At 36.3% G+C, this 25,178-nt stretch overlaps 1 protein-coding gene across 2 annotated transcripts in view; it reads right to left on the bottom strand.

Moving 5' to 3' along the window:
- DPYSL4 (dihydropyrimidinase like 4) overlaps positions 1–25,178 on the bottom strand; it is a 90,191-nt gene that overhangs the window by 62,372 nt on the left and 2,641 nt on the right. The window contains exons 2-5 of one of the 2 annotated variants that reach the window (XM_053691744.1): positions 23,965–24,000; positions 15,072–15,160; positions 12,548–12,732; positions 7,776–7,940 (exon numbers count right to left, since the gene is read on the bottom strand). In XM_053691744.1, coding sequence (XP_053547719.1) covers positions 7,776–7,940; positions 12,548–12,732; positions 15,072–15,160; positions 23,965–24,000 — 475 coding nt within the window. The remainder of the gene's footprint in view (positions 1–7,775; positions 7,941–12,547; positions 12,733–15,071; positions 15,161–23,964; positions 24,001–25,178) is intronic. The other variant, XM_053691743.1, reaches the window with a different exon arrangement.

The raw sequence follows: 25,178 nt of genomic DNA, 5'->3' as shown, positions 1-25,178 counted from the left end.
CCTGATGATTGGATTTGGGTTGATAATTTATCCTTCAAGGAAAGGAATGCCCTTAAGGAACTCATGTCAGCTAAGGGAATTATTTACAAGCCGGCCGATAAGGGAGGAAATTTAGTCCTATTAGATGAAACTTACTACTTAAATGAGGCAAAAAGGCAACTTTTAGATAAGACCCAATATGAAAGACTTCAGAGAAATCCATTGATTTTGATGAAATCAAAACTCTATCACATTTTACAAAGTGCAAAAATGGAAGGGTTGATTTCTTTAGATGAGTTTAAATTCATGAATCCGGTTTGTCCAGTGATGCCCACCTTTTATATTATCCCGAAGATTCACAAGAATAAATCCCATCCACCTGGGAGACCAATTGTGTTGGGGATAGGGGGCATCAGTGAACATATCGGACAATATGTGGATTTTTTCCTAAGACCATTTCTTCTTTCTCTTCCTTCTTACGTAAAGGATACCCCAGATCTTTTGCGCAAATTGGACAATGTAACTGTCTCCCCCAATACAATCCTTGTATCCCTTGACGTAGAGAGCCTCTACTCATCAATTCCACATGAGGCAGGAATTAAAGCCAGTGAACACTTTTTGAAAACCAGGGGTGCTGGAAGTGACCAACATACAACCTTTGTAATAGACCTATTAAGGTTTATTCTTGAGAATAATGTTTTTGAATTTGATGGTTCTATTTATAGGCAGGTCAGGGGGACAGCAATGGGAGCGGTATGTGCACCCACATATGCATGTCTGCATTTAGGGGCATGGAAGTTGGACATATTTGAGCAGTTTGAGGATGTGTTCAGCTCCTATGTGTCCCTTTGGATTAGATATGTGGACGATATCCTGATGTTTTGGGATGGCCCCCTGGCCTGCCTACAAGAATTTGTCAATTCACTCAACATTAACAACCGTAATATTTTACTGAGATATGCATATAGTGAAAAGGAGCTTCCATTCCTTGATATTTGCATTAAAAAAGAAGGCTTGAGCATTTCTACTGAAAACCATCGTAAAAGTACGGCAACTAACAGCCTATTGGAGGCATCTAGTGGTCACCCAGAGTCCCTAAAGAAAGGAATCCCCTATGGCCAATTGCTAAGACTAAAGAGGAATTGTTCCTCAAAAATAAAATTTGAATACCATGCAGAGATTATGTGTAAAAATTTTCTAGATAGAGGATAATCACATAATTTGATAAAATCGACTTTAAACAAAGTAAGAAAACTTAAGCGAAATGATCTGCTGTATTGCAGGAAAAATGTTAAGAATGAAAACTATATTAGATTCATAACCACTTACAACTGCCAATGGCAAAATATAAGAGAGATTTTGTCACACAACTGGCATTTACTTTCCCTTGATGACAAAATTGTAGAAAAAGTTGGAAGCAAACCTCTTTTGACTGCAAAGAAATCTCCTAATTTAAAGGATAAGTTAGTCAAAAGTAGATTTGTGAGGTCAGAACCAGATAAATGTTGGTTGAATAGACACCAACAAGTAAAAGGTAACTTTCCCTGTGGGCATTGCGTATACTGTCCCTATATGCGCAAATGTAAAACATTTTCAGCAAATACTGGGAAACATTTTGACATTAGATGCTTCTCTAATTGTAACACCGTTGGTGTGGTATATCTCCTGAGCTGCTCCTGTCCCCTGTTCTATGTAGGAAAAACCAAACGCATGTTCAAGGACAGGATACAGGAGCACAGGGATGATATCCTTTATGAGAGAGACACTAGTGTAGCACGACATTTCAAAGATGTCCACAATAGTAATACTTCCTCCTTAAAGTTCGTAGCAATTGATCAGGGAATCATGAATGGTAGAGGTGGGGACAATAATGCTTGTCTTCTTAAAAAAGAAGCAAGATGGACATATGTGCTTCAGACAGTGTCCCCTCTTGGCCTGAATGAGAGAATAGAATATGGATCCTTCTTAAACTAAAATAGTTTTCCTAGCGAATACAGATAGCATTATATAGCTAAATACATAATTACTTCTTCATACTATTTTATTCACAATCCTTATCATTTATATAACTAATATCTATGGAATAATCAAGGTGGAAAGGAATTTCCTTAGCTCACAAGCTGCATCTCAGCCAATCCATAGGATTTAAGTACTATAAGTGGTAACAATGGTACTCCTTAAATTAAGGCATAATGCGAACAAGTCGCTATTATTTTTCTAACACTTTGTATAGTCTAATCATTAATTCACTCTAGACCTTTTGTCTAGATACACAGGAAAATAATTAGTTTCATTTTATGTGTCCTTTTGACATAGTTTGCTTCAAGCTCTGCACACTTCGGTTTTCTTCTAAATGCCGTGATTTTTTGTTTCCTTCCTAACTTGCTACTAACCTTGCTTAACCGCCAGAGATATATCACACTGTATTTTTATCTATATCAACCCTGTGCCTGTTGATGTTCTTTATAGGTAAATATTAAAGTGAAGTAGAAGGGTAAACGAACAGCTTTTCTTAAAACTAGGTGTCACACCTTTAACAAAGATAATGGGCTGGTATAAACACACCTCTCTATACTGGCAGGTGAGCAATCAATAAAAGCAGCAAGTTCCATTCCTGATTGACAGTCCTGACGAGGCCCCGACCGCACAGCATTGTGGGGTGAAACGCGCGTCGACCTAATCATATTGAAGCAGCAGTAGATGCACCTGTAAAGATTGGCGGGTGCATTTTCGAAAGGAGCCGGAAAAGTTTCTGTGGCAGAGGCGTAAGAAATCATCTTACCGACATACGGAGTTTCAAGTCTGACCTGTGTTCTCTGGAGCAAAGATACAGACTGTTACCTGTTGGGAGTGAAAGGACGTCAGAGGAGGAATCCCGGTCCACTTACCTGAATGCCTCTTTGCCCAGCATACCCGGATCACGCTGCAACAAACAAGGTCGTATGCATTTGTTACAATTACATGTGCTGCTCAAGGATAAGGAGCTGAAAATTGCTGAGATTGGAGATATCATGCGAAATGATATTTGAGAACGCTCTTACCTCGATAATGTCAGTTTCGACCAGCAGTGTTTAATGCCTTATCAGTGACTTAGAGACTCTAAGCAATATACTACATCAAGTCTTTTCATCAGGACTTTACATGACAAGATTGATATATCTTTCAGTGTTCTCAGTCACTATTTGTTGACATTATCCGCTAACCTTTGTATCTATGTATCTCTGTTATTTTGTGGCTCATATTATGTCCTACGGTAATCTGTATACACATACATACTGTGGTCTATTTATCCACTTTAGTGGGGCCCCACATGTGCTATGACAATTGCATGCTAGCTTTGTTTCTATTAGGAATAAATATCATGGCTTTTTGAGTTAACCGAGGTGTGTCAGATGTTTTTTGTGTCTGGATACTAATGTTTCAGCCTTTAATCTGCATATCAGATCAATTAGGAGTATTTTGTGCTGAGAGCTGTATTCCCCTTCTTTACACATAGTATTCTCATACAGCTCTGCTATGTATATATATTTTTCTTCTATAAAAATATACTGAATCTATATATATATATATATATATATATATATACTATATTATTTATATATAAAATGTATGCACCAAAGGCATACTGAGCAAATATGTTCATTAAAAAGTCCTTCTCATTAATTTATGCAAGCAAAACACATCTAAATTGAGATAGAAAAAAATTATAATGCACTTAAATGCCTTATCATTTGATCACATCAAACAGTAGTGGACTTACTCAACAGAGAGTCCTAGTGAATGTTGTTTGTTTTTTTTGGGCCCTCCAAAGGTAATGGTAAGGTAGTAAGCAATAGTAATAACATACACACTGCTCTATATAATGATTTTGAGGATAGATCATAGATAGACAGACAGACAGAATGACAGACAGACATAGACAGACATATAGACAGACAGATAGATAGATAGGTAGATAGATAGACAGATGATAGAAAGGGGCTCCTAGAGGCGGTGCAAAGCTAGCCGGAAGGAGCTTTGACAGCAGAGGAAGAGGCCCAGTGTTGAGGTTCAGGTTAGGAGGAGTCAGGGGCGGAGCAGGGTAGTTTACTTAGCTGGGAGCTGAGCGGGAAAGCCAGCAGTTGGAAAAATATTTTGCACTGAAAACATCTCCCTCCCACCAGTCCCTAATTTTAGGGTTATTGTGTATGGGTTTTTTGTTGTCGCAATATCGGGCGGGGGTGCTAGCCCTTACATTTACAGAAGGTTATGGCCAATTGTTAATGCAGAGGTATTTTGGATTCCCATGGGGGGGAATTCAAGTTTGGGGTCTCTAAGGACAAGGGGTTCCTTAGAGGCTTATGTTTTATTATTGACGGGCTCAATCACTTGCACGGTTGGGTCCATTAGTGGATTGACGGCCATGGATATAAAGAAATAAGTAGGGACTAGCACCACTGTTCTTTTGGGGTATGTTATTTACAATGCAGTTTCAATATTTGTACTGTTATTTATTAAGTTATTAAAGTTTCTAAAATTATTTATTAAAATAAAGGAGCTGCGGTCAATTTGCACCAACGCTGAGTGTAGTGTCTTTATTTTGTTTGCGGTGTGTTATGTAAATGCAAAGGTGGTGGAAGAGGTAAGATCTTGATGAAATAGCAGGTCATGCACCTCCACTAATAAAAAGCTTCCCTGTATAGACTGGCTTCTACTGCACAAATGGTAGTTCCGCCCCTGACATCAAGCATACATTTCTTAAATGGACACTAAAGTATTTTCCCCCTTATTGTTTATAAAAGTGGTGATTTTAAAATCGAGTGCAGTTTTTTAAACTATGTGCTGGTACAAACATTTTCTATCTTTAGGCTTATTAGATGTTTCACTGTCCAGCTAATATAGCCATATGGGTTGCCGTTATCAGCCAGTGAGTAATCTGTCCCTAGGGATGTACAAACATGTATTTTTTTCTTTCAAAATATTTTAAAACTGTTTTAAAGTAATAGTAAATCCTAACATTTTTGAAACACTAGGATTTACAAGTGCTACAAATAAAGGTTATATCACCTCTTGCTTTGGGCGGATGGAAGCGTTCAGCTCAGCATAAACTCGCTGCACACAAAGGAACTTTCAGAATAGAAGTATATATTTGTGTATATATGTACGTATATACAGATATATACAGATATACATATATAAATATATAAATACACATGTATACACAAATAATATATACTGTATATATATATATATATATATATATATACCCACATACACATATTTAGATACATATACAGGCCTTTTTATTCAAACAACTTGTCATAAACCATACACATTTTAACCCTTATAAAATATTTTAATTAATATTTATATGAATCATTTTTATTAGTGTATATATAAGTGTAACAATTTATTTTAATGCATTTATGTTGTGTCTAGTGCAACTTTTATTTTAGCCCTAACCCTTTATGTCACGCTAAACTGATGGTACACGTTTACTCTCAACTTGTAATACACGCACATGTGAGACTGCAGAAATGTCTTGTGATTAATTATGTTATTTTATGTCCCTTTCAGGGCCGGCTCAAGATAGTGTGCTGTCTGGGTCAGACAATGCAATGACGGCCCCCAGTAGTAACATTACTGATTAGCTTATCACCCTACTAGCCTGGCCGCTGTGGCGCTGACCTTACTATGTCTGCCTGCATACAACCAATGCTTATGCACTATTGCACAAGTGGGAAGGTAGTTAGGGAAGAGATGCACTTGAATGTCACCCCTTACCGGTTCGGTGTCTTTGTGCATGATGAGGTAATGCAGCTGGAAGTCTGTGACTTCCCCCATGGAGGCAGAAGACAGGAGTGGTCTGGGTATGACAGTTACTGACTCAGTCAATGAAGTGCAGCCCTTTGTCAAGTGCTGCCTGGATCCATCTGACCCAGTTCCCATGATTGAGCCGGCCCTGGTCCCTTTTAAAGCAATATTGCAACTGAATGCATACCCAAGTATCCCTTCTTTAATGAAGCTCGGATAAAATCAGAAACACAGTATAAAACTGTGACAAGTTTCTCCAGCCATGTTACCAGTTACTATGAGAGCAATTATAAAAAGGCACTTGCTATTTGTACTTCCTCATAATCCCTGAACATCTTTCTCCAAAGGAAGTAGGCTCTTGCATGCTTCACTGTCTATAAATAATGTCCAGAGATGGACCATGATGGTTAAAAACACAATTTCAAACAACTTATTAATGGTGGATGGATCAGGTTTAATTACTTTGATTAAGCAATTTAAAGAAAAACTGAGAAATGATTGACTTTTTGTGGTCTTTAAGGCTAGAGACACATGCTCTCTATTTTTGGTGGGTTTATGCATAAACTAATTTGTAGGACATTAGCTTCACTGTATATGTACACACACCGACCCACACTCACCCACACGCACACCCACCTACACACGCACACCCACCTACACACGCACACTCACGCACACACTCACCCACACGCACACCCACCTACACACGCACACACACGCACACCCACCTACACACACACACCCACCTACACACGCACACCCACCTACACACGCACACCCACTTACACACGCACACCCACCTACACACACACATACGTACACACTCACCCACACGCACACCCACCTACACACACACATATGCACACATTTACACACACGCACACCCACCTACACACACACATATGCACACACTTACACACACGCACACCCACCTACACACACCCACGTACACACGCACCCACACGCACACCCACCTACACACACACACCCACGTACACGCACACCCACCTACACACACATGTACGTACACACTCACCCACACACACACCCACCTACACACACACGCACACACGTACACACACACACCCACGTACACATGCACCCACACGCACACCCCACCATAATTACTGTATACTGATAGACAATGTCCACACTTACTAGATTTAAAAGAGACATGCAATTTAGAATGTTTCTTTCATGATTCAGATAGAGCATATAATTTTAAACAACTTTCAAATATATAATTACATCATCTAATTTGCTTCATTCTCTTGGTATCCTCTGTTAAAGGAGCAGCAGTGGCTAGCTGAACACATTGGGTAAGCCATTTCAAGAAGAGACATATGTGCAGCCACCAACCAGCAGCAAGGACCCAGTAATGCATTGCTACTTGTGAGCTTACCTAGGTATGCTTTTCAACTAAGGATACCAAAAGAACAAAGGGAATGAGATAACAGAAGTATATTGGAAAGCAGTCTAAAATTGCATGTTCTATTTTAATCATGAAACTTTAATATTAACTTTACTGCCCCTTAAGCAAAAATAAACAATGTTTTGGTGATGACATTTCAGAGACAGGTGCACCTTCCTTAGACTGGGTCTATGGAAGGGAAAACTGTGTCCACAATATAATACTGAAAACCGTTGCCTTATAGGCTGTCTCAAGCTCCTCCAGACAGACAGCAAGGGGAATCCCTACATTGCCGTGGGATGCAGACTGGAGAGGCGGAACTAAGGGGTTTAAACACCCAATGTCAAGTTCAAGGCATCACACTGAAGAGCTAATTAAAACTTCAACATACTTATATATAATATAAATATATAAATATATTAAATATAATTTATGGAGGTTACCAAGATAAATCTTACGTGTTTTTCACAAATGCAGTTACACTTATTCATAGATTGTTGTCTTCACAATAATGTTATCACAATAATATTGTTTTCAATGAACACCTATTCTAGTGCAGCAACAAAAGAAAGTTAGATGCTGTTAAACTCACCTTTATCTTTCACTAATGCCTCTAACTCTTCTTTAAGACTTTCATGCCAGTATGTGATATCCACATGCAGGGAGTAATCGCAGCAGACTTTTCCTTCAGCCCATTCTCGCCACTGATCATATGCTGCAACTAAGTTCATCCCAGCGTCAGGAAAAACATGGTCAACTGAAACAAAAAGAACACGTATTGTAAGTAGATGCTATACACAATATCTATATATATTATTGTCAAATAGTTGACATGTGCATTTGTTTTGTTACGAATGAACATTCATTAACAAAACATGGATATTCATATAGTTTTTGCGGGATGAATATCCGAACAAATGCAGCACAAAATTTAAAGAAAATTAAGGAATAATGCCAAATTCTACATTATTCATTTTTTTCCTTTAAATAGTTAAAAATACTTCCCTAAGCGTGTTGGATAGCAGCGATAAACTGTTCCTCTTCTTCACAGCCCAAACGCGCTTACAGCAGAGGAGCGGGTTAGTGTTGTTCTTCAATGTGATTAGGTAAGAATTTTAGTCGCTACAGGTGAACTTTTTCGAAAACAAATGTAAATATTTCATGAGTGGTCAGTATTAATTTTGTTTAAAACAAGACGAATACCAAACCACAGGCACCAAATATTCAAAATATAAAGTATTTTGAATATTCTGAACAAAAGATTAGGCCAAACAGAAAATTTAGCCCTTACACATATCTAACACCTAATGATATGACGATAATAAACTACCTCTAATTAATAACGTTTTTTCACAACAGTTTATAGTAGGCTTATAAAGGACAAATCAAGTAAGGCCAATGGATTTTTCCATCAGTCCAATAGCAGAACACTTTTATTTAATGATATGTTTATATTTCATGAGTAACATTTAAATCAGTTTGAAACTTTTATGATTTTTTTGACATTACACACTGTTGTTTTTTTTGTTTTGTTAAAAACTAGATCAGGTATTGATTAGAAAATACATCTTCATATATGTGTAAGATTAAAAGCATATCCCAATTTGATAAAAGATGAATCAGCCTCAGTGACTGAGACATTGGGGCCGATTTACTATGCTACGAATGCAGCTGTTTCCACGTGAGCCTTCAGGCCCTCTGAGGTGGGGGACAGTAATCATCCTGATCGGATTGGCCGCGAATAAGCAGGGGGCGGCATTGCACAAGCATTTCACCAGAAATGCTTGTGCAATGTTAAATGCGCTACAGCAGATCATGTCCGTCCGACATTTAATACATATGTTGCTCTTTTTACAAATTGAAGGTTTGTGGCACCCAGTATCCAGCAGGTTTATTGGAGCAATTTTTTCCAATATATATACACATATAAACAAACAAATACACATGAATACACATATAAACACAACTACAGGCAGTGCAGAATTATTAGGCAAATGAGTATTTTGACCACATCATCCTCTTTATGCATGTTGCCTTACTCCAAGCTGTACAGGCTCGAAAGCCTACTACCAATTAAGCATATTAGGTGATGTGCATCTCTGTAATGAGAAGGGGTGTGGTCTAATGACATCAACACCCTATATCAGGTGTGCATAATTATTAGGCAACTTCCTTTCCTTTGGCAAAATGGGTCAAAAGAAGGACTTGACAGGCTCAGAAAAGTCAAAAATAGTGAGATATCTTGCAGAGGGATGCAGCACTCTTAAAATTGCAAAGCTTCTGAAGCGTGATCATCGAACAATCAAGCGTTTCATTCAAAATAGTCAACAGGATCGCAAGAAGCGTGTGGAAAAACCAAGGCGCAAAATAACTGCCCATGAACTGAGAAAAGTCAAGCGTACAGCTGCCAAGATGCCACTTGCCACCAGTTTGGCCATATTTCAGAGCTGCAACATCACTGGAGTGCCCAAAAGCACAAGGTGTGCAATATTCAGAGACATGGCCAAGGTAAGAAAGGCTGAAAGATGACCACCACTGAACAAGACACACAAGCTGAAACGTCAAGACTGGGCCAAGAAATATCTCAAGACTGATTTTTCTAAGGTTTTATGGACTGATGAAATGAGAGTGAGTCTTGATGGGCCAGATGGATGGGCCCGTGGCTGGATTGGTAAAGGGCAGAGAGCTCCAGTCCGACTCAGACACCAGCAAGGTTGAGGTGGAGTACTGGTTTGGGCTGGTATCATCAAAGATGAGCTTGTGGGGCCTTTTCGGGTTGAGGATGGAGTCAAGCTCAACTCCCAGTCCTATTGCCAGTTTCTGGAAGACACCTTCTTCAAGCAGTGCTACAGGAAGAAGTCTGCATCCTTCAAGAAAAACATGATTTTCATGCAGGACAATGCTCCATCACACGCGTCCAAGTACTCCACAGCGTGGCTGGCAAGAAAGGGTATAAAAGAAGAAAATCTAATGACATGGCCTCCTTGTTCACCTGATCTGAACCCCATTGAGAACCTGTGGTCCATCATCAAATGTGAGATTTACAAGGAGGGAAAACAGTACACCTCTCTGAACAGTGTCTGGGAGGCTGTGGTTGCTGCTGCACGCAATGTTGATGGTGAACAGATCAAAACACTGACAGAATCCATGGATGGCAGGCTTTTGAGTGTCCTTGCAAAGAAAGGTGGCTATATTGGTCACTGATTTGTTTTTGTTTTGTTTTTGAATGTCAGAAATGTATATTTGTGAATGTTGAGATGTTATATTGGTTTCACTGGTAAAAATAAATAATTGAAATGGGTATATATTTGTTTTTTGTTAAGTTGCCTAATAATTATGCACAGTAATAGTCACCTGCACACACAGATATCCCCCTAAAATAGCTATAACTAAAAACAAACTAAAAACTACTTCCAAAACTATTCAGCTTTGATATTAATGAGTTTTTTGGGTTCATTGAGAACATGGTTGTTGTTCAATAATAAAATTAATCCTCAAAAATACAACTTGCCTAATAATTCTGCACTCCCTGTATATAAACACCACCAGCGAAAAGATTATGACTCGCTGAAGGCTCTATTAATGGAGCATTAATGGTTAGCATTTTTTATCAATAAAGTATTTTTTAATTAAGGTATGTACATTGTTTTTTTAAACATAATGCTATTGCACACTTGATAGACTACAGTATAGTATAAATATAACTTATATATGCACTGGGAAACAAAAACAATTGCGTGACTCACTTTATTGCTATATTCGCTTTATTGCAGCGGTCTGGAACCAAACCCGCAATATCTCTGAGGTACGCCTGTAGGGGTTAAATGGCTCAATATCTGATATCTTGCACAGCAAAGGAGAATGGCTAGCAAGAAGCAACACAGAAAAACAATAATTGCAACCACAACACATTTTGAAAATGGGTTCTGTAAAGGCGCGCAATTATTATTCACACGTCTGTTTTGTTTTATTAATAATGCAGCTGGGCAGGACAAGGGGCTGACTGTGGGCATTCTGATATGTTCCAGGGCATTCTATAGGTAAGGGGGTAGATTTATCATACCCCGGGCAGACATGATTGGCTATAGCATCACTATGTCCGCCCTGAATCGTATCTTATAGGGATGATTTTAGTCCACCACCTAAAGACCGCTGCTTCTTAAAGGGACACTGAACCCAATTTTTTTCTTTCATGATTCAGATAGAGCAGGCAATTGTAAGCAACTTTCTAATTTACTCCTATTATAAATTTTTCTTCGTTCTATTGCTATCTTTATTTGAAAAAGAAGGCATCTAAGGTTTTTTGTGGTTCAGACTCTGGACAGCACTTTTTTATTGGTGGATGAATTTATCCAACAATCAGCAAGGACAACCCAGGTTGTTCACCAAAAATGGGCCGGCATCTAAACTTACATTCTTGCATTTCAAATAAAGATACCAAGAGAATGAAGAAAATGTAATAATAGGAGTATATTAGAAAGTTGCTTAAAATGTCATGTTCTATCTGAATCATGAAAGAAAAAAGTTGGGTACAGTGTCCCTTTAAATTCTGTTTCCAGCAAGCCGCTGCTTGATAAATGTACCCCATTGTCTGGATGTTTCACCTGTACTGCAACTCAGCAAGTAGGTTTTACAAAAAAAGTGACTGCCCATGTGATGTATCTCTTCTGGCAGTCGCGTTTCGCTTTTTCAAAGCAAATTAGGTTTTCTAATTTTTAAATTGTATTTTTCTCTATTTGTTTTTCTTTTTATGTGCATATGTCAGTTTTAAAGAGTCTTTTTTATTTTTATTAGTTTGTTTTGTCTTTTTTTTGGTGATGCCAATATCCTTGACAGTGGAATGGTTTCTATGCAGAGAGAAGTTTGCGGTTTCAAGACAAAAGCTGCTCCATTGATTTAAATGAACTGATGTTGCCTTTCGCTGTTCGGAAGTTGCAGTCATTGTTTTCACCATGATATTCATTTCACAAATGGGTTTTATTAAATCGAGGCCATTGGTTTACCTATTCTTATTAAAAATATCCTTATAATCTGTTGGTTCTGTGGGTCAGGGTTAAAAAAAAATGATCTAACACAGAGATGTCCGACTGAATACCCTTGGTCGTATCACTGCCAATCAGAATATGTTTGTTGACAACTGTCCACAAATGAGCTTTTCCCAGATGTTATCTCCAAATGTTTTAAAACTTATCAGGAATTTTAAGTGTTTTTCTAACAATTACAGAACTTGGATTTCATACATATTTTAAAAAAAGTTTCTGTTTTTTGGGGGGTTTTGAAACCTGAGGTTCAATTTACTTAAAGGTTACATGTTTAGAGGCACAACGCTGCATGAATTGCACCTGAATTTTACAAGGTACACACTTATCATTGTAGTGCCGCCAGCCAGTGCAGCTTTTGTTCCTTGAAAGAAGTCATCTGCAGCGGTCAATCCCATTACTGGCATCTGTAGCCGTGTGTGGACGTCTATCCCTCCTGGTATAACAAGCATACCATGTGCATCAATGGTCTTTACTCCGCCAGGAACTATAAGGTTCTCCCCAATTTGTCTAAACAGAAAAACAATAATATTAATAATAATAGCCAAAAATGTGAAGGTTTCACACCTAACAACTTTACCCATTCTAACTTCAGCAAGCCAGGGGAGGTATCAAGAAATTTGTAAAGTATCCTTTGCTGAAAAGCATATCTAGGTATGCTCAGAAAAAGCAATGCACTACTGGAAGCTAGCTGGTGATTGGTGGCTGCACACAGGTTCATTTGCAGGGGTTACACACATACAGCCTTTCTACCAGTATGTATTAAACAAATATTAAGACATTACAAAACTGGACAAGCAAATCACAATAAAGAAAAACATCAAAAGGGGTGAGAAGCACCGTATCCCACCATAAAAATTACTGGGATAATTGTATGGAATAAACATTTAAACAACAAACAATACAATACTAAAACTAAAACCTGTCCTATATATCATAATACACTACCCATCAGATTCATGCAAGTCAACAATCAAAACAATTATACAGTAAAAACAACTATAGAATCTTAAGGGGAGCGTGCGTATTCTGTGAGTAGACTGGTTACGCAAATAATCTTCCCAAGTAGCTGTCATATGTATCTATCTGTGTTGCCAAGCTTTAAATAATGATACTGCTCCAAATCTAGTAAGTCACATACTTTATGTATTCACATGGACAAAGAGGGTGTAACTGTACTTTTTCCAATTTTTGCTATAAAAAATGTAAGACTATTTATGAATCAATTTGAAATCTGGTTTACATTTCCTCTTTGGAGATTTAGTTAATAGCCAAAACATTCGGCTAGATCATACTTTTTTAAACAACTTTCTAATCTTCTTCTATTATCAATTTTGCTTCATTCTCATGGTATCCTTTATTGAAGGAGCAGCTACTGCACTACTGGGAGCCAGCTGAACACATCAGTAAGCCAATCACAATAGACATATATGTGCAGCCACCAATCAGCACCTAGCTCCCAGCTCCTAAGCTTACCTAGCTATCGATTTTCCGCATGGATCCCAAGAGAACTAAGCAAATTAGATAACAGAAGTCAGATGGAAAGTTGTTTAAAATAGTGTGTTCTATCTGAATTATGAAAGAAAAATGTTGTGTTTAATTTCCCTTTAATCTAAATAAAAGGTAATATGAATTATTGTTGCCATATCCTTAAAGGGATATGAAACCCAAAAATGTTATTTTGTGATTCAGACAGTGCATACAATTTTAAAGAAAAGTTTTACATTTACTTTTGTTATCAAATTTGCTTAGTTCCCATGATATTCTTTGTTGATGGTCTAGGTAGGTGTCTGGAGCACTACATGGCAGAAAATAGTGCTGCCATCTAGTGCTCTTACAAATGGAAAACATTTTTGCAAAACTGCTGCCATATTGAGCTCCAGACACGTGCACAATCCCCAGCTCACATCTATGCTTTTCAAGATAACAAGAACATTTCACATTAGAAGCAAATTAAATTTGTTTAAAAAGAGCATGCTCTATTTGAATCATGAATGCAAAAGGCTGGGTTTCATGTCCCTTTAAGAACAGAAAGCCACAAATTCTGGATATGAGAACATCACCACCACATGGGATCCATGTCGCTATTGACATGTTTCCCTTATGTGGGAAAAGTCTGTGTAATCTTTGACAAGTGAAGAACCACCTACACACAGTATGCCCTATGTACTAACAGCCACATGGACAAGGTTTAAAATTGAGAACTTGTCTACACGGCTTTGCACTGAAGGGCAGCAGACTCCATACGTCTGTTGCATGGATGTATCATTAAAACAAGCGTGTTCAGTTGAATGCACATTGCGGGAAGCAGCCTCACATGTATGAGATCATTAGTACATTGAGCCCATAAAGCATTTTATTATTGAGTTATTGCTTTCATACAACAACCACATTAAAGTATTTTTATGTCCCTTTAAGTAATGTTAGGGTACAGATCAGCAGGTTGTGCACATTGGGTTAGAGTGGACCCAAGTTTCTTTTATAGAAAGTGTGACATAAATAGGAAGGGAAAGCATTAAGGGGAACAGATACAAAGCTCATACAACTGTGACAAGTCTGCAATTGATGGGGCAATTGGGAACCCTGTTTTGTATCTATCAACATGAACAAATTATTTGTCTGAATTTTCATTACTGAAATTATTTACAACAGCCCTTAGAGCCAGGGAGCTACTACTTCTAGGATTTTTCTTCTGGACCCTATCTCTTATTTTTTATTAATCTGCCAATACATTTATTTAAATATTCTTATCAGTTCCTAAAAAAAATGTTAGACTGGATGTTCTTGTTGGCTTAAGATGTAAAATAAATGTAACAACCCATGACTGATACAAGACAATTTTAACTTACTTGATTAACCCATCTTCAACATATATATCAGCTAGAAATGACTGGTCATCGTTCACTATCTTTCCTGCTTTAATTAGGAGCCGGTCACTCTGCAGAAAATAGACAGATATATTATTTCATATGAGAGAATTTACAAATATTGCTAATTCCAAAAACAAGCCATAATTCACATGACAGTCACTAACACATTTCCACACTATCTGTAATTCTCATATTTTACATGTTCTATTTTGAAAATTACTGGTGTAATGAACTGATAATTTCTACTTCCATTGATTAAAGGGACAGTAAATATCTTACAATTAAAATATATTTCTATTGTGTTGCTATAAAAATGACATATCAGTCAAACATTTAAAATAATTTAACAGACAATTGTTTGTCAATAGCCAAATTCCACCTACCAATTTTCCTTATTTGAAGCAACCAATGGGCCTTATTCTGCAGCCAACAAGGCTAGCCAAGGTCATCATGTTATTATAAAGTGAATTGTTTTGCAACTGTTATAAATTAGATCCAATCAGGGAAGGATATGAAGCAGAGTTAGCCTTCATAAGTCAGCAGGGTGCAAATGAGAATTAGAAAATCCTCAATTTTAGAGCTAAATTACGTGAAAAGGGGCAAAATAAAAGTATATTGTCATTATCGATAACTAACAATTTTATATAACATTCTCAAGGTGTTTACTGTCCCTTCAAGGTGACTCCCCTGCAAAAAGGAACGCAGAAATAGCAACAACAAAAAAGCACCTTCATACTAATTTTAAATGTTTTTGGTGGCAATTAACTTTTTTTATGCTTTAGAAAATTTCACTTAATAGATTAATAAGCAGGAACAAGACAACCTCTTTATCACAAATGTACCAAGATAGTTCAGGGAAGTCTTAAAACAATATTTAGCTTGTGCATGCAAACTATAGTAATTAAACAAACATATTTTAGCTGACCTTTGCTTCTGCAAACCAATAACCATTAAATAGAACATGACACAACTGCATATCAAACAGAACTGTAAAGGTTAAAGGAGAAATTAAAATAAAATATATAATGTATATGAAAAAAACAGAATATTAACATGTTCAAACTCTTTTTGCAGAAAAAATGGTTAGGTTAAAGCTATTGAGATTGATTTTGAAACTAAGAAATACTTGTTTGTTAACAACTAACTCCTATGATAAAGCCCACAATCCCATTTACGAAGCAGCTATGGTTCCAGGACAGCCAAATGGATAGGGCATTCCATGCCGTCTTAACAGAGCTAAAGCCCAGCACAGTTAGGACAACATGGAACATCATAATGGCAGGAAAGGGTTAAATAGATGTTCCTTTGCTAAATAAATCCACTTTTTCTGTGTGAGTTTCCCCTATCAGCCAATAAGCAGAAGAATCCCAAGACTCACTCACAAAATACAATCAAACAATTCCTTTTAGTTTCACATTAAATTTAAACAACTTTTACAACCCTTTTTTTAATACAAAATAATATTGAAAGAACAAAAGAAAATAGTTTACAGTATAGTACTGAGTCCCTTTAAGCAAATCCCTTATAAAGAATATTATTGACACCTACTGTGGGATACAAAGCACTTTGGACCCCATTCCAGTTAGATTTCCCAAGCAAATTACCCTGCATGACTTTTCGTGGAATTTTCACATTTAAACTTATTTGAACACCCCAAAAATATATTTATCACAAGGGTTTCAAATGCATTCAAGACATGATACTAATGTTTTCGATGGGGACAAACTAACAGCAGGACTGACAATAAATAAGAGATTTGTAACACATATTTTTTTTAGGATTTTTCAAATTATTTAACTTGGACAATTGTTACCTTTTCAATTGTCACTACATGAATGTTTATACATTTTATTAATGTTAAAGTTCCCATGTTGAATTCACGTGTTATTAAAAATAACTGTTTCCTGGTTTAATAAAAAAAAAAAAAAACTAAAAATCACAATTTGTATCTTGTACCTAATTTAAACAGGAACATCTAAATGTTGAATCATGATTGAAAATAAACATTTGTAGGTTTAAAGTTTACTTTTATAAGTACTCAAAATAATATTAAATTATTAATTGCCCAGATGTGATAAACTGGTTTTAATGGTTAAAAAGTGAAAAAAAAAAGCATTCAAACATATTTGACAGTCGTCATCAATATATCAATATAACACTTGCCAGAATGTGTTCATTTTTATTTGGCTGTGTATCATTTGCTTTGCATACACACTGTTGCTAAAAGTGCCTATGCTCATCATCTTTTGAAGAAAAAAAAACCCAAAAAAACAAAAGGGATTAAATAAAAATTTGACCTCCTTGTAACGAGGTGCTATGCAGTAAGGCAGAAAAAGCCGTAATAACAGAATTCAAATTAGCTGCAGCGGCACAAGTGAGGAAATATTCCTAACTTTATTTCATCATTTAAAGGACAAATACATCTCTGGGGGGGACCCCATCTGACTTTCGCTTGTGTGTCCCGCTGCAACTATTTTGAATTCTGTGTATCGTTTGCTTCTATTAAAATGATGTGAAGGTAAAGTGTAAGAGTATTTATTATTGTCCTCTTGTTACATATAACTTTGTAGCTAACCTCTGCAAAGAAATTAAAAGGGATATAAATCCCAAAATGTACTTAAATGATCAAATTTGCTTTGTTCCCATGGTATTTTTTGTTGAAGAGATACCTAGGTAGGCATCTGGAACATACATGGTAGGAAATAGTGCGGCCATCTAGTGCTCTTGCAAAGGGATAACATTCCTGAAAAACTGCTGCCATATAGTGTTCCAGGCATGTTCAGGCTCCTGAGCTTACATTCCTGCTTTTCAACAAAGGATACGAAAAGAACAAAGACATTTTGATAATAAATATAAACTAAAAAGTTTTTTTAAATTGCATGCTCTATCTAAATCATGAAAGTTTTTTTTGGGTTGCTCAGCAATAGAGCAGCAATGCACTACTGGAAGTTATCTGAACATGTCTGGTGAGCCAATGAAAAGAGTGATATGTGTATAGCCACCAATAACCAGCTAGCTCCCAGCAGAGTGCTGCTCCTGAGCCTACCTACATATGTTTTTTTAACCGATTAATGCCGTTAGGACATTCCATGCCGTCCTTACTGTGCTGGGCTTTTGCGCCGTTAGGATGGCATGGAACGTCCTAGCTGTTCTGCTGTACTGAAGCAGCTACGGCTTCCTAACTGGGATCGCGGACTGAAGGGCCTGCCTAGCATCATAGGCACTCCCCCAAGAACCGTTCCCATCATTGAAACAATTGATTTCAATTTTTTACTCATTTGTTTACATCTGAACTTTTGTTCCGATGTAACAAATTAGTACCAGCAGGAAGGGGTTAATAAAGGATACCAAAAGAGCAAAGTAAGTTTGATAATAGAAGTAAAGTAAAATGTCTCTTTAAATTGCACAATCTAGCTGAAACATGAAAGCTTAAAGTGAAGGTAAACTTTGATGAATGAAAGCCCATTTTTTTTAAATACTATTAAAAACAGGGGCACTTTCATTCATCAAAGTTTACAAAGCAGCCGTTTTGATTAAAAACTTACCTTTCTTCTTTGCACAGCCAGAGCAGCTTCCCTCACCTGGAGATCCTCTCTCCACACGTCATCAATGACTAATCCAGCTTCCTCCAATCATGGCTTTCCCCCTAGGGTAGTCATTGCCTGAGGCCATGCCATGATTGGAGAAAGCTGGATTAGTCATTGATGACGTGTGGAGAGAGGATCTCCGGGTGGGGGAAGCTGCTCTGGCTGTGAAAAAACAAAGGTAAGTTTTTAATCAAAACGGCTGCTTTCTAAACTTTGATGAATGAAAGTGCCCCTGTTTTTAATAGAATTTTTTTTAAAAAACGTGCTTCCATTCATCAAAGTTTACCTTCACTTTAATTCTGATTTTCATACCCCTTTAAAGTCTGTACAATTTATGGGATTCCCCTGTTCCTTATAGTTTTTTCTTTGTTTGTTTTTTGTGTGTTTAATTAGATGTGTCTGATCTTATTCAAATGTCAGATCTTCTTATGGAATGGAGATGCTTTGAAATGAAAGACAATTTTTTTTTCACATGGAAGATCTGATTAGTTGGAATCCATGTCCTTGTTACTGGATGCTTTTTAAACAGTGAATTTGCATAGTTTAGTGAAATAGTATTAGCTATGCTTTTTAACCCCTTTGATGTGCATAATGAGCTATAGTTCATCATGCACATTGCAACCTGCAGGCGCATGACAGGCACTTTTCGTCATGGTGGGGGATATCCATGGGACCCCCACACTACAGGCCAGGGATCATTGGTTGGCTAGTGGCCTAGGCTTCATGGGAGTACCAGTGATATCACCCCATATGCACGTGGTTATGTCACAAAGGGGGCTGAGCCAGGAAGCTCAATGTAGCTGTAAGGGAGTTGGATGGGGGGAGGTTATTCAAACCCCTTAATCTTAGCTCTTAGCAGTTACAAACCTGCAAGACCCCTCATTTGAAAGAGAATTGTCTGCTCTTATAAATTGTGGTGATCCTTATGCAGTAATATCAAGCAGATATGTTTTTAAAAAGTAAAAAAAAACACCACATGCCAAAAAATCTGTTATGTCTAGAGACCCCTAATAAAGTTTATTTTCTAGACAAGTCCTCCTCTAAAATAAATATAAATTGTGTCTGTATAGTCAGGTGATCACTGTGGTAACAGTAAACATCTTGCAAGAACACAAGTGATTTTATTTCTGCACAACAGGGCCTCTCTTATCTATAAATATAACCCCCAAAGCCCATATGGGTCCCTAGTTCACATATGGCTACCCTTGATGACAGTTTAGTAAGGTTATCACAGTAACAGGCAGCAGTCGTCACTGGATCATTTAAAATATATGCAAATATTATACTTTTTTTTTTTTTACAGTTTTTGCCGCAGCTATCTCACATGCCAAATATATATATATATAATTCCAAAAGTAGATAATGGCAACAGCACTTTTCTTTAAAATACTTCTTCTTTATTTAGGCAACATTAAGATAAAATCACAGCGACGTTTCGAGCCTCTTGGACCCTTACTCATGCTATGGATTAAGAACAAACATCTCCCTTATATACACCTGTGTAAGGGGTGTGGCTTAATTAGTTACAAGGTTTTACCTGAGCATAACTCATGTTGGTATCCCCAACCGGTCAGGTTCTAACTAAACATTTCATCCTTATTTTCAACATTTATTTCTCAACACTTAAATGTCTATTGGTATAGTTTAACATATATGCTTTTTCATTATATTTAGGATAGACACAAATCCACAATCATAATACACAGGTATTTTAAAAACAGTTATAAAAACAAATGCAGATCATAATCCTTGTTTAATCCATTCGGATACAGAGTTTTCAGATTTTTTATCCACCATACTTCTTTCTTTTTAAGTAACAACTCTCCTTAAGGACATGACGTTACCTGTCTCATCACATTTTATAACAGCAGGGCATACTGTCAGCCAGTTAAGGTTTCAGGTCATAGACCATATTCCTAAACCAAGGAGAGGAGGCAATAGAGAGTTGTTACTTAAAAAGAAAGAAGTATGGTGGATAAAAAATCTGAAAACTCTGTATCCGAATGGATTAAACAAGGATTATGATCTGCATTTGTTTTTATAACTGTTTTTAAAATATCTGTGTATTATGATTGTGGATTTGTGTCTATCCTAAATATAATGAAAAATCATATATGTTAAACTTTACCAATAGACATTTAAGTGTGGAGAAATAAATGTTGAAAATAAGGATGAAATGTTTAGTTAGAACCTGACCGGTTGGGGATACCAACATGAGTTATGTTCAGGTAAAACCTTGTAACTAATTAAGCCACACCCCTTACACAGGTGTATATAAGGGAGATGTTTGTTCTTAATCCATAGCATGGGTAATGGTCCAAGAGGCTTGAAACGTCGCTGTGTTTTTATCTTAATGTTGCCTAAATAAAGAAGAAGTATTTTAAAGAAAAGTGCTGTTGCCATTGTCTACTTTTGGAATTATATATGGGAGTATGGCAGGCCTCCCAGGCAAACGTGCACTGCAAAGGTAAACCTGTAAAAAGCTATACCCATTGAAGGGTTACCTAAAAGAAGTGCTGGACTGATTGCTGTATTTGGTATATATATATAGTAGCAGGTGAAGAGCTCTCTCACTTCAACATCCAACTGCCAGGGTGCAAACAGTAAATCAATAACTCTAAACCAAGGAATGCACTCACTGGTCTTTTCAAAAGGGATACGGTCCCCAAAACGTTACATTAAAACACGTTTGCTTTGAAAAGACCAGTGAGTGCATTCCTTGGTTTAGAGTTATATATATATATATAAATATAATAATGTCATATTGTAAATCTCCTGGACCTGCTGAAAAAAAAATAATATATCATTTGTGTGGGTCACTTAGTGAAATTTGACCTAAAACAGGGTTTAAATGTAGGCAGCAAAAAAAGCTAAAAATTGGCTCAGCACCGAGTTGAAAAAAGGCCCATTGGGGATTGCAGTGTTTATTGAATGGACATGGGAGTCAAAATTAAATTTTCATGATTTAGACAGAGAATTATCTCTTTCTTGGTATCACTTTATTGCAGCTAATTCTGCAACATTTATAAAAATGTTATATACTAAAAACACGTGTACACTTCTGAACCTACTTCAGTATGATCTCATCGAAAGGAGCTAAGTTTTAATTAAGGATACCAAGAAAAAAAGTAAACTTGATAACAAAAGTGTATTTTTTCAAATTGTACAAAAAATTTATAATGAAAATGTAACTTTGAATCCCATGTCCCTTTAAATAATAAGAAATCATAACTGTACGCTTATGTGATAATATTTACAGGTGCAGCTCCATTCTGAAATGTGTGATAATGCATTTGAAAGTGCGCAGTCTCAGCTAAGGGGTTAAATGTTCACAAACACTCTTATGATCCCAATCCTATAATGAGTCCTACTGTGACAGTTATAATATTATTAATAGGGTGACCATATTGCCGCTTTAAAAAGGGAAACATATGAAAAATACATATGTCAGGGTTCTTATACAAAACATTTCTAAAAACAGCCCTGACATATGTATTTTTCATATGTGTCCCTTTTTAAAGCGGCAATATGGTCACCCTAATTATTAACCTCCTGTGTGCCAGAAACAATTCCAAAAAATATATACAGCAATCAATTTCAGCCTTCTCTTCTCGTCTTGGGGTTTTACTATGCTCATGTAGATATGCATTATTGTGTCTACTGAATCTTGATCAATATTTTTATTTTAATGAATAGTAAATGATCTCCAGAATAATTACCTTTGGATATTGTTTGCTTAAAGGAATTTTGTTCTGCAACCTATAATAGATATGAATACCCATAATGCTCTCTGTCTAGAGAGCTCTGTAAAAAGGAAGTTCTTGATTAGATTGGCAGAAGATGCTATTGCTATTGTTTTCTCCCCATCTACGGCATTACGGCTTCTCATCAGCTACATAAGTATCCCTGACTAAGCCATCAGTGACTCTACGTCTCCATTACAGTGAAATGTCAAATCAATACCAGCACTTCTAATTGTAATAAAACTCCTCTCTGCCCAATACATTCTTTAGTTTACAAGCTTGGAAATTGCATTTGTTTTTAAGGCTACATTCATGCCCCATAGAGTTTAACAGCATAGGCCTTTACTGTAGCATTTACATTTGATCATTTTTCAGCCCTGGATATGAGACCACAGTTTATGTCACTCTATGCCCAGGCATTTTTAATCAATGTATTTATTTGATATGCATGTTCCTCAGTGGTAGTAGTTTGGTTTTATGCTGCCCTAGGAACAGAAAAAAACCACTTTCCGTTGAACTCTTCACTCACAAAAACTTAAAGGGATACTAAACCCATTTTTTTTCTTTCATGATTCGGATAGAGTATGCAATTTTAAGCAACTTTTTAATTTACTCCTATTATCAAATTTTCATTATTTTGCTATTTTTATTTGAAAAGCAAGAATGTAAGCTTAGGAGCCGACCTATTTTTGGTTCAGCACCTGGGTTGCGCTTGCTGATTGGTGACTAAATGTATCCTCCAATCATCAAGCGCTATCCAGAGTGCTGAACCAAAAAGGGTCAGCTCCTTAGCTAGGATTCCTACTTTTTCAAAGCATAAATATTTCTCACAACCAGAGGCCAAGAACACCTGAATATGTCATGCATAGCTTCAGGAAAACCCTATTTTTTTGTTTAATAATAAAATTAATAGATAATGTAGAGAGCATACAGTAGGTGAAAGAGGAATTATACCATAGAACTAACACTGGGTAGTCTATGAAGTGGTGTCTTCGCTATGTGTCTTTAATATGATAAATATGTTGATCATAGTTTTTTTTTTTTTAATTTCTGCTCATGTCAATTTTCTTCAGCATTAGCAAAGGAGAATGAATAATTATTATGGCACTATGGTCTGGAAACAATAGGAAAATCTTTGCTACATCTTGGCCATTTGGGACAAAAGGATAAATACAAATCAATTTAAAAGAGTTTTATCTAAACCTTATTCTATTTTAATTTTAAAGCCTAAAGGACAAGTTCAGTCATTTGAAAAATAGTAAAGCACCCATGTTTGGATTGAATCTGTATTCCATATGCATTTTAAAATATTTTAAATAATAATAGCAATACTGAAAACTGTCAACCAACTCTTTGCTTTAGAAAAGTAATTTACTTTGATTTAAAGGGACAGTCTAGGCCAAAATAAACTTTCATGATTCAGACAGAGCATGTCATTTTAAACAATTTTCCCATTTACTTTTATCACCAATTTTGCTTTGTTCTCTTGGTATTCTTAGTTGAAAGCTTAACCTAGGAGGTTCATATGCTAATTTCTTAGACCTTGAAGCCCACCTCTTTCAGATTGCATTTTAAGAACTGAAAAAAAGGGGCAGTTTGCAGAGGCTTAGATACAAGATAATCACAGAGGTTAAAAGTATATTAATATAACTGTGTTGGTTATGCAAAACTAGGAAATGGGTAATAAAGGGATTATCTATCTTTTAAAACAATAAAATTCTGGTGTAGACTGTCCCTTTAATGGATAAATGAAATTATTGTAAACATTCCTTGATCACTTTCACATGTGATCTTGTTCTGGAAATGAATATGCTTTTATTATTTTTTGTGTGTGTTCTAAACTCACAGCTTTAACACACACACATACACACACACACACACACACACACATACACACACACACACACATACACACACACACACAGACATATACACATACACACACACACATACACACACACACATACACACACACACATACACACACACACATATACACACACACATATACACACACACACACATATACACACACACACATACACACACACACACACACATAGATTCACACACATATACATATATTTATATACAATTGCAATGCTATAGATAAAACTAGAAATATTAATAACAAAAAAATAAACATATAAATATAAAAATCTTAAAGCTATTGACCGGTTGCTACTAAATCTGTTACAACCTTGTCCAGCATACAAGGGGTTAAAACACACACATTTAGAATGATAGACAGACATATACACAGATATACAGATGACAGATAGATATTTTTTAGATAGATAGATAGATAGATAGATAGATAGATAGATAGATAGATAGATAGATAGATAGATAGATAGATAGATAGATATTACCAAAATCTTAATTTTATCTGAGCTGACTTTCTCTCAATTACAGAAGGAAATCTTCTATTTATTGTACTTTACTTCTAACCATCAGCATATTTACAAATATGTTTTTTTCTGTTCATTTCATAAACCAGGAATACTGACAAATGAGCATCTCCAGAAAATAAAAAAAGTTGACCCAGATTTCAATCCATTCTTCCCTGTAGCATCATGTTATATTAATTTAATTTGTTGTAACTTGAAAGGCTATAGACCAGCATCAAAACATTGTGATACATAAACACATTTTACCCAACACATAATAAAAACATATCCAAATCTGGATACCATGGGATAAATGTTTATCACAAATGTCTTGTTTACATACTGGGATATTTGCCACTAAATCAC

The sequence above is a fragment of the Bombina bombina genome, chromosome 9 (assembly GCF_027579735.1).
Source record: "Bombina bombina isolate aBomBom1 chromosome 9, aBomBom1.pri, whole genome shotgun sequence".
NCBI classification, from domain to species: Eukaryota; Metazoa; Chordata; class Amphibia; order Anura; family Bombinatoridae; genus Bombina; species Bombina bombina.
This window is presented reverse-complemented; position numbering and strand designations above follow the sequence as displayed.